At 41.0% G+C, this 11,448-nt stretch overlaps 1 protein-coding gene across 1 annotated transcript; it reads right to left on the bottom strand.

The window, feature by feature from the left end:
- Positions 1-10,732: 10,732 nt before the first annotated feature.
- On the bottom strand, positions 10,733-11,212 carry LOC132893504 (uncharacterized). Its single transcript, XM_060932698.1, has one exon. The coding sequence runs from the start codon at positions 11,210-11,212 to the stop codon at positions 10,733-10,735; it is 480 nt and encodes a 159-aa protein (XP_060788681.1).
- Between the last annotated feature and the right edge of the window lie 236 nt (positions 11,213-11,448).

The following is an 11,448-nucleotide window of genomic DNA, read 5'->3' as shown; positions in this document are numbered from 1 at the left end:
CACTTCACAATTATGTGCTACTCTGTGTTGGTCTATCACATAAAATCTCAATAAAAAACTTTTTAAGTTTGTGGTTGTAAGGTGGAAAAATGTGAAAAAGTTCAAGGGGTATGAATACTTTTTCAAGGCACTGTACCAGTGGACTGTACTGAGTAGTGCCAGATCATGCAGCTTTACTATCTAGACCAGTTCTGTCCACGTTACGCCAACTTACAGACTTGCTGAATTAACTTGAGTACACCAAGGCTAGCTCTAGCACTATTGGATTTTTATAACTGAATGGCCTTAAGCTAGAAAAAGTGTTAGGAGAAATAACAGATGCACATATCTTTCATACTAATCTGATATAAAATGTTCTCCACACACACGGGCATGCTTTGTTGGCATCCAGTCTTCTCATTTAACTGCAGCTTGTGATTTTTCTTGTCTTTCTGGGTTCGTTGGGTTCACATACACTTGTGCTGGTCATTGCCAAACACAAGGCTTGCCTGGCAACATAGTTGGATAAACAAACCCACAGTTATGATGACATCATGTGAAAGGCCCCTATAGCATGCGTAAAAGTGAGAGCGAGGGAGTTTTACACATTGCTATAACGCTGTCTGTGAAGGGGGAATCTTGACCCGTGAGGTTTTGTTTTAAATTTAAAAGTTTCTCCACTTGGTCTAAGTGAGTGTCAAATCAAATAAGACTGTCCTATTAATATTTATAGGGCAGTTTCTTGAGCACAGCCAAGGAAGAAAGCATTATTTTTCAGTGTATGCCACCAAAATATGGCTAATGACTAAATTTCAAACCACTGGGATCCAAAGCACTTAATGCATTCCCTTACAAAAAAGAAGTTTGTTCAAGTGTGCTTCTAGTATACTGTACTTCTTTTAAACTAGAAATAAGATAGTATGCCTTCAGTTTACTTTTTATTTACTTATCGGAAATATACTTAAAGTTATACATAAGTATACTTGGCTTATACTGAAAAGTATATAGAAAAGTATATTAAGCTTATGCTTATACTGTACTTTTGATCAAGATATACTTAACAAAAGTGTAATAAAGTATTAAAATATTTGTGCCTTATGTTTAAGTGTACTTGCCCTGTAGTTGTACTATCCTTTTGATAGTAGGCTATAAAATACTTTTTCACACATATTGGCTTCTTTGTGATATACGGCAGCATGTTTCAAATTCCATCTTTTAAACCTACATGTACCATAAGTTTGTGGACAGCTCAAAACACTTAAGTTGTCTACTGGTTGTGTGCAAGGGTTAGGGCTAGAAAACTAATAGTATACCTAGAAGGGTAATTGCAGTATACTTCAAAACTAAAAAGTGGACTAGATATATATAACCAGTAACTAATAGTATATTTCCAATATGCTATAAAGTATACTTTTACCGTATAAACTAAAAAGTGGACTAGAAGTGTGTAACTAGTAAACCAATAGTATATTTCCAGTATACTACAAAGTAAACTAAAAAGTGGACTAGAAGTATAAAACAAGTAAACTCATAGTATATTTCCAGTATACTATGAAGTATGCTTTTGTAAAGTAAAGAGTGGACTACAAGTATAGAACTAATAAACTATTAGTATATAAGTTTACTTGTGGTATACTTGCAGTACAAAATAAAAAAAATACTTGTTGTATACTCAGTTTACTTCTCTTAGACTTAAAGTATACTTTTTATAAACTAAAAGTGGGCCAATTTAGTCCCAAGAAGTATTAGATTAGTTTCCTTATAAGTATACTGTAAGTACATTGATATCAGTATACTTGGCACACAAAAGTATACTTAAGGAAATATACTTTAACTTTACTTAAGTACACTTAATAAAATGAACTTGAAGTATACTTCTTTTTGATAAGGGTTTCAAAGATAACATCTGTGACTAAAGTTGGAACTTTGCTTTTCCCCCCTTCAATAGCACTTTTGTGTTTAACACTAACAGACCCAGTGCTGGATCTGATGTGAGAGACTGTTTCAGATAACAAAATGAGCGCATCATTTCAGAGGACCAGACAATGTCATTGGGCTGGTCTTTGAGACAGGACTTTCTCAGGATCTTGTCATGACAAGAACAGTCTGGAATGTATTGATAACAATAGTTAATGAGTCAGAGAAAAGACAACATAGCAGTTTTATTTGAGGGACGAGCCACCTCAACTATAACAGAGAGTTTATCAGATGAGATATGACACTCACCTTGAGAGATTTCAAAGACGAGGCATTGCACCAAAGGCTGACAAAACTGCAACTTGGACTGTGAGGCTTTAAATCCACACCTAGCTAGGTGCATGAGAAGGCCTTGTTCACATTTTGACTCATCTTCAGCTGAGAGCAGAATGTCATCCACATATTGGAGTAACATGCAGCAATCACTGAGGCACAGAGAGGTCAGTGAGTCTTGAACAACAGAGAAGACCACGAGGAGTCAATGATTCCTTGAGTTAGGTGGCTTCATTTGTATTGTTGCTGCTTAAATGTAAAAGCAAAAATAGGTTGAGCCTTGACACTCACAGGACACTGAAAAATGCACTGCAAAGAGCAACGATGGTAAAGTGGGTATGTTAACTAGGAATAGATAACAAAATGTAAGCAACGTCTGGTATAGGGGTGGGTACCGGTACAGAAAATTCAGGTCCAGGTCCAGTCCAGGTCCAGAGGATCAGGTCCAGGTCCAGACCTGGACCTGATTACAGTGCTTAACAAATTTATTAGACCACCTGTCATAAAAGCAAGAAAACGCAAATATTTTAGAAATCTCTCAAATTTGTTTAAAACTAAAAAGTTAATGGTTATTTATTAGGAAAATAACAAAATGAAACAACTAAATAGTTTTTGTTTATATATAATAACCAAAAAACTTAATGTTTTGTATGGCCTCCTTTGGCCTTGATAACGGCTTGCATTCTTGCTGGCATTGTTTTTATGTACTTTTCAACAGTCTCTCTTGCTATCGTGTTCCAAATAGTTTGTAACTGTTCCCAGAGACTTGCTTTGGATGAAACTTTTGTTCGATCTATTTTTGAATCCACTAAATCCCAAATCTGTTCAATAGGATTCAAGTCGGGACTTTGACTTGGCCAGTCCATCAGTTCCAGTACTCCAGATTCCCTTTTCATGGTCAAATAGTCTCTGCACAGCTTTGCAGTGTGCTTAGGGTCATTATCTTCTTGGTATATGAACCCACGACCAATCAGTTTCAGTCCAGAAGGGATTCCATGATGCACCAAGATGTTGTGGTAGACCTTCTTGTTCTTGATACCATCGATTTTCACTAATTTGCCCATGCCGTTTCCAGAAATTGAACCCCATACCATAACAGAACCTCCACCGTGTTTCACTGTGGGTGCAATACATCTAGCATCAAAACATTCTCCAGCTTTTCTATGGACATAAACACGACGATGCTGACCAAAGAGTTCAAACTTGGACTCATCCGTCCAGAGTACCTTCTTCCAGTCATTTGCAGTCCAGTGTTTATGCTCCCTGGCAAATCTGAGACGTTTCTGGATGTTTGCAGTCCTCAATAACGGCTTCTTAGCAGCTATTCTTCCCTGTAAGCCTTGTTCCTGCAGTCGTCTGCTTATGGTCATTCTGGAGACTTTTTCGGACTCTGATCTAGACCTATTCATCTCTGCCTGAAGATCAGCAGAGGTCTTCCTTCTGTCTCAAGTACTTAAAATCTTGAGGTGCCTGACATCTGCTTCAGTCAGCTTTCATTTTCTGCCTCTTCCTTTGCGCATTTTGTAGGTACCAGTCTCGCCAATGGAATCCAAAGCATACTTGACCACACTGTGAGAACACTTAATGTCTTGCCCTATTTGTCTCAAAGACCATCCAGCATCATGGAGTGCTTTAATACGCACTCTTTCCTTTTCAGTCAGTTCTCTGCATTTTGCCATTTTGAACAGAAGTGAGGTATTTCAAACTGAATTCACAGTTTTTATACCCAAATGTGAGCTGACAACCAGGACGTCTTTGACAAGTCAGAAATTAATCAAGCATAATATTTGAAAATTGAAACTAATTTTTCTACTTAGGAATGCAAGTAAATAACTATAATTTGGCATTTTAATAAAAAAATAACACTGTACTTTGCTATTTTAAAAAAACAGTAAATTAAAAAAATTCAGATAACAACACTAATTTTATTTTAGCATTAAAAATTTCATTTTAGTTAAAGAATATGCACATACTGGTGGATTAACCATTTCAGAAACATAAACTATTTTGGTGATCACCATTACTGTATATTTATGGTTGCTGTGGCATAAACCTTAAATCAGGTGGTGGTCTAATAAATTTGTTAAGCACTGTATAGTAGTGCAGCAGTACTATATCATATTTTGGGGAGCAAGACACAAGTACAGATCTCTGTGAGTCCTACAAATTATGTTCAAATTGTATATTAGAATGATATGATTATTTTCAATGCACAAGCAACTAATATGCAGAAAGGAAACGGAGATGTAACAAAACATGCAACTTTTTTTATTCCAAGGTAACTTTTAAGGTCTTCTTAAGGTCTAACATATTAGGTGCAACATATTAGCAAACTGCTAAGTTCTAAAGGATGACAGAAAATGGCTCTAAAGTGGCGCTACGACAACGGAACAACCTGGGAAGGAGTTCTGCACATTTGGAACGAGAAGGCCGGATATTCAGTGCTGACGGACGATCCTACAGATGACAGACACTTGTATCTTATCTATGAAAAGGGCGTAAATAGTTCTGTCGACTTTGTAGCGGTCACAAAAATTAAACTGTATAATAATATTACAGTCTATGGTAAATGGCAAGAAAATTGAAAGGAGAACTGAACGCAATGTGCAAGAATGTTGGAAATAATGCCATAATTTCTGTAAAATTCATTATAGATCATGAGCTACTAGTCTATAATGGTCAGAATATACCAGACAAAACAAAATAAAATGGTTTGTATTGTTCTGCGGTAACAACCAAGAAAAAATATATATATTAGCAAACTCCTGCTAATGACTGGCTGCTGTTCATGTGTTTTTCTTCAGAAAGATCAGGATATTTACGTTCTCTGGGTCTAGGCAAGCTCGTTCTGCTCTGACTACATCCCCTGCAGTGCTGAAGACCCTTTCACTTGCTACACTAGTTGCCTGGCCAATCAAGTACTGCCTAGCAAAGTTGACTAACAGGGGGAGCTCGTCCATTTTAGCCTTCCAAAACAGACAGGGGTCGTCGGCTTTCGGCAGCTTAGCCATCTGCCTATACTGGATGACCTCTTGGTGAACTCGGACTGATACTGGAGTAGGTGGTTGAACTTCCACAGATGTAATATCTTCATCGTCTTCATCAATGAAGATTTCTTCAAGTAAGGTCTTTGGTGCCTTGACCTCTACCTTCACCGGTACCTGCACCCACTGGACATCTGGCTCTTGCTCTGGCTCCTTCTTGATGCCGGTGTTGTGGACTGTGATCTTCTCACACAGTCCTTCTCAGACACCTTCATCCTTAATGGCTACCTTGAACCGCGGGTCCAGTGCCGTTGCTTCCTCAAGGAAACACAACTCCGCTTCATCCTGGTACCTTTTGTTCAGGTCTTCTAGGGCAGAAGCCTTAAGGTGCTTGGTGAAGGCCTCAATCTCAAGAGTCTCTTTCAACTTCTCGTCATCATCATCATCTTCTTCCTCTTCTCTTTTCTTGGAGGACAGGCCTGGTTTGAAGTGCTCCCTCAGCATTTGCAACATTGGCAGCACCATGCCAGCTGTTGCCTTCTTTTCGCTAGACATTGCCTGGGTCATCTTTTGCAAAAGTCCAGCTACCTTCAGGTATGTGTCAAGCTTTCCAACTGTTGTGGTTTCCACCTGCTTCACTTTCTTGAACTCGGGCTTCTTCTTTATCCTGTCGTCAAGTGTAGCTGCGACAATTGTGGCATATTGTTCCAAGAACCGTTGAATCATGAAGAAAGTGGAGTTCCATCTGGTCTTGCAGTTCAGTATGAGACTGTTGCATGATGCGTCTAGAGCTTTTTGCTTCTCCTTCAGGACGATTTTGGCAATGTAGGATTTTCTGAAATACGTGATTTATGCCCAGCAGAGATTGCAAACCTTTCACATTCAGCATTTTCTGTCCTGTGAGATTCAGGGTATGAGCAAAACAACCAAGGGAGGTTATTACATCAGCCTTGTTTGTGGCATACAACATTGCCCTTGCATTGTCCGTTGTCATTATGCGGACTCTGCCTTCCAAGTTGAAGCTCTGCAGGCATTTGTCAATTTCTGCTGTGATGTTGTCACCCGTCTGTTGCACTTCACCCTTGATTGTCTGCAATACTTTGCTCTGTAACTCCCAGCCCTTGAGGTAGTGTACTGTTATGGTCATGTAGTGGTCTGCAACCCGCGACGTCCATCCATCCCAGTCAGGGCAACGTAGTCCACAGCCGACAAATCCTTCTTCAATGCCTCTAGTGCCGCATCATACATGGCTGGGATTAACCTCTCACTTCCGTCATGGCAGTTAGGTAGCTGGTAGTTGGGGCTCATTTCGTGTACCACTGCCTGAAAGTATGGATCCTCAAAGGTATCATATGGACGGAGTGATTTTACTATGTAGTGGTAGACCTTGGCAGTGATTGCATGTTTCTTTGCCTCTGGCATTCTGGACTGCTTCACCAGTGTAAAAGGTGTTACTAAGACTGGGGAAGTAGCACTGACACTAGAGGAACCTACACTGCCCAGAGAAGGTAGGGGAGGCTGAGGCAAGGTGTGGTCTGAACTTGAAGAAACGGATGCTAACGAACTTTGGGGAGTCTGTGCTGAAGGACCTGAAGTGAAATACAGAATGGGAATTTTAGTTACTGTATAGTGTCACTGGAATTAAAACTCCTTCAAATGAACGTGAACTTCAGTACTACACATAACTTGTTGGTAGAACAAATTTCCCCTTGCCCCCCTTTCACATAATGTTACATGTGATAATTTTATACTATATTTTGCATCACCCATGTTTCCATGCCGTTTCTTTTGCCACTGTTGATTCACTTCAATTCAGGACCTGAGCAAGAATATTGAATAGCCCAGGCCCCAGGACAATACAATCTGTATCTTGCAAACTTTCAGGTGGTCACCTTATTTATTTAATAATGCACCACACTTACATTAAATCTAAGTCTTGCTTAACAATTTTCTATCGTGGTTCAGCTAAAACATGAGATGGAACCTTTAAAAAAATAGGTAAAAGTTACCTGTGAATAAGGACTGCTTAACTCTCCCCGCAGGGTGTGGTTGGGTCTCAACCCTGTGGTGTCTTCTGAGATGTTTAGCAAGGTTTGTTGTGCCTCCAGAGATAGCAATTTCCTGTGCAAAATGTAGGCATTTGGCCTTTTCATTTTGCAGCTGCTTCATATGCCCCCACACTTAGCTCCGTTTTTTTCTCATTTGGCATGGCTGCTGATTGTTTAAGAGCAACTTCAAAATGAACTTTCGTGCTAAAAAGGCACACTTGCACCCTTTTCTAAGTTCTAACCAATCACATCACAGGAATCCTTAATTGAATTATCATTCCCTTTCTTTTGTGGATGGCAGCTCTCGCGAGATTTTCCGAGATCTCAGCCTTATTCAAAATGGCGGTGTGTTTTGCTGAGCGAGCGGCGAGTGCCAGTTTCTTTGTTTATTGATGGATTTCAGCTTTCCAAACTCATGGAAATAAGCTGACTATGGGCACACAGGAAGGAAAAAAAATATTGGTAGACTGATTTGTGGTTTGTTTGGGTGTCATTTTTATTTTGCGTGTAAATTTACGTGAGTACAAGTGTATGCATGTGTTGGATCACTATTCTTGATCGATATAATTTTTCAGGTTCGCACTTTGTTTCAAAACTAACTATACTCGCCTCGCCATCTGTTGACTCATCCTTTAAGTGTTTCTAGATATGATTCACAGCGAACATCTTCGAAAGAGAGTAACCACGGATAGCTAAATCTGCTCTGTTTTGTTATTTTCTTAGACCGGTAACATTGTTATGTGACCGCCTGCTGGTAGCCTGGTACTGTGAATTTTCTAATCGGTCCAACAACCGGTCCACTGATTTTTTTTTCCGGGCCGTTTTTTTGGACCGGTCCAGCAAGAAATACCGGTTTTGTACCGCTAAATGGTACCGGTACCCAGCCCTAGTCTGGTACAATAGGGCTGAGAGGAATAACCAATTGATTAATGCATCTCAAGTTCTGAGTAAATCTTCAGGATCCATTTGATTTCTTTACAAGGTTAACTAGAGTATTGTATGGATTGTTTACAATACACAGGAACAGAAGTTTTCAGACTGGCAGTGTATTGAGATACCTGTACATGTCCAAACTCATTGGAGTACAACATGCAGAGAGACCGAAGCACCTGGTTCAAAATCCACAGATCAAAAACTTCAAAATGTGTCATCCTTCACGTAGTACTCAGAGACAACAGCAGAAGAAAAATAAAATAGGTAATCTGGTGTGCACAGAACAATATGTCCCTGATCAAAGAAAATGGAACTATTGAGTTTAGTCAAAATATGATGATCTGATATATTAAAAAAGGTGAGCTAGGAAGGACACAAGCATTTTCAGAATGCAAGTTATTCAAAAACTCGTCATGAAAAGTATAGTGAAATGCTTACTGTCCAATCTGAATCAAAATCAAATTGCAGCCCTGCATGCTCATTCCATGCAGTTTTGAAATGTGTAAAGAAAGCAGTACATGATTCATTCTGATGTTGTTTAACACCAGTTACTTAGGAGAGATCAGAAACAGATTGAAATGTATTTTTCCAAAACCTGGCAAACTATTCAAACATATGTGCAATGTGTCACAGCTTGTTTAGAACGGACATTCTTTTCAAGAGGGAGCATTGGCTCAGAGTTGACTCAGGGATGGGATGAATAATGACTGAGGGGAGAGGGGGAAGGTGCTCACTACTTCCACATACAAGTTATTCTGCGGACAGATGGTCCACTCAAAAAAAAAACCTCACAGACGCAAACATAACATAGCTGAGCTTAATGAGAAAGTGAAGCATGCCATATCCTTCTCAGTCAACCAGGTATTCCAGCTGACTTTGTCTGCAACAGGAATTTAGGATCTTGTTCACTTGATAGATGGGTTCACCTTCGATGTCTGTGGAGGGGGGCTCTTGGGTGGGTGTATCGGTGGCTAGGGGACTTTGGATAGCTGGCTTCAGGCAGGAGACATGGAAAGTTGGAGCCATTCTGCTGTGAGGTGAAAGTTCCAGTCTGTACGATACCTCATCAATCTTGCTCAGTACTTTGTATGGGCCGATGTAACGGGCTTGCAGCTTCCTACATGTGTTGGGTTCTCTTAAGTACCTTGTGGAGACCCACAGCTGATCTCCTGGAGAATATTCTGGGCTATCGCTTCTATGTTTGTCCACATACTGCTTGAACTTGGCATTTACTTGTTCCCGTCTTTGATGGACCTCTTCCCATACCTGCTGGCTTCTCTTAAACCATGAATCGACTGCCGGTATCTGAGTAGGTGTGTCTTCCCAAGGGAACAGGGGAGGTTGATAGCCGAGTATGCACTGGAATGGGGTCAACTGAGTTGCAGAGTGTTTCAGTGAGTTCTGTGCATACTCAGCCCATGGAAGAAATAATGCCCAATCCCTTTGGTTCCTCATGCAGAAAAAGCACAGGAAACACCCCACCTCCTGATTAGCGTGTTCAACCTGGCTGTTGGATTGAGGGTGATATCTTGACGTGAGGCTTACGGACACTGTTAGTCTTTTTATGAAACTGGACCATAGTCAGGAGATGAATTGGGGACCCCGGTCATTTACTATGTCCTCAGGGATGCCAAAATAATGGAAGATATGATTGAATAGCAGTTCAGCTATCTGGAAAGCAGTGGGTAGACCAGGTAGCGGGATGAGTCTGAGTGCTTTGGAAAATCTGTTGATGATCACCATAATAACTGTGCTACCTTGAGGTTGTGGTCGGTCTGTGAGAAAGTCTATGGCAATATGTGGCCAGGGTCTCTGGGGAACTGGGAGAGGACATAGTTTTCTGGCAGGTGGAGCACAGGGTACCTTGTCTTGGGCACAGACAGAACATGAGCAGATGAAATGGTTAATGTCAGAAATCATATTCTCCCACCAGTATTTGTTTCTTATAAGCTGATAAGTGTGGTGGCTGCTGGGATGACCAGTAACTGGGGAAGTATGGGCCCAGAAGATGAGTTTGCCTCTGAGTTTAGGTGGGACATGCAGGAGCCCAGGAGGACAATTCTCAGGAGGGTTTGAGGGCTGTGACTGTCTGATTTCCTTGTCGATGTCCCATGTGATGGCTTGCACAAAACATTTGGATGGTAAGATGGGAGTCAGTTCAGAAATGTGGGGTGATGAATTCTGAATTCTAGAGAGGGCATCAGCTTTGGTGTTTCTGGAGCCAGGGTGATAAGATATCATGAACTGGAAGCGGGTGAAGAACAGGGCCCATCTGGCTTGCATGGATTCAGATGTTTTGTGGTCTTTAGGTATTCCAAGTTCTTATGGTCGGTCAGAATAGTGAACAGGTGTGTGGCACCCTCCAGCCAGTGCCTCCATTTCTCCTAGGCCAACTTGATAGCCAAAAGCTCTTGGTTGCTGATGTCATAGTTCCTCTCTGTGGTCATGAGTTTCTTAGAGAAGAAAGTGACAGGGTGCAGCTTGGGTTTCTCCCAAAATTGCTGAGAGAGAACCCCTCATACTCCCAATTTGGATGCATTAACCTCTACAATAAGTAGAGGTAGTAGGATCTGGGTGCTGAAGAATAGGAGCAGACATGAATGCTGCTTTGAGCTGGTTAAAAGCCTCTTCAGCTGCAGGGTTCCACTGGAGGTGACGTGGTCCGTTCTTTAGAAGCAAGGTAAGAGGGGCAGCGATAATGCTGAAACCCTGAATGAAGCGCTGGTAGAAGTTAGTGAAGCCCAGAAAGCATTGCAACTCCTTTACTGACATGGGAGTGGGCCATGATGTGATGGCCAAAACCTTCACCTGGTCCATGCTCATCCCCTCAGAGTTGATGATGTACTCTAGGAATGAGATCTGGTTGACATGGAACTCACACTTCTCTGCTTTGACATGGAGATGGAGATTCTGAAGCAAGCAGGAGAGTACAGACCTGACATGCTCGTGGTGAATTTCTTCATCTGGGGAGTAGATTAGAATGTTGTAAATGTAGGCTATCACAAATTTCCCCAGCATGTCCCTTAGGATGTCATTGATTAGGCACTGGAAGATGCTTGGTGCACAAGAAAGGCCATAAGGCATGAACAAATATTCAAAATGGCTAGCGGTGGTGCTGAAAGCAGCTTTCTATTCACCACCCTCCCAAATTCAGACCAGGTTATATGCACTGAAGGTCTAATTTGGAGAATATATTGGCTAAGTGTAGTTGTTCCAAAGCTGAAGGCACGAGCAGGAATGGATAAGGGTATTTT

Source organism: Neoarius graeffei, chromosome 10 (assembly GCF_027579695.1).
Source record: "Neoarius graeffei isolate fNeoGra1 chromosome 10, fNeoGra1.pri, whole genome shotgun sequence".
Taxonomy (NCBI): domain Eukaryota; kingdom Metazoa; phylum Chordata; class Actinopteri; order Siluriformes; family Ariidae; genus Neoarius; species Neoarius graeffei.
Note: the sequence above shows the minus strand (reverse complement) of the source record. Positions and strands in the feature narration are given on the sequence as shown.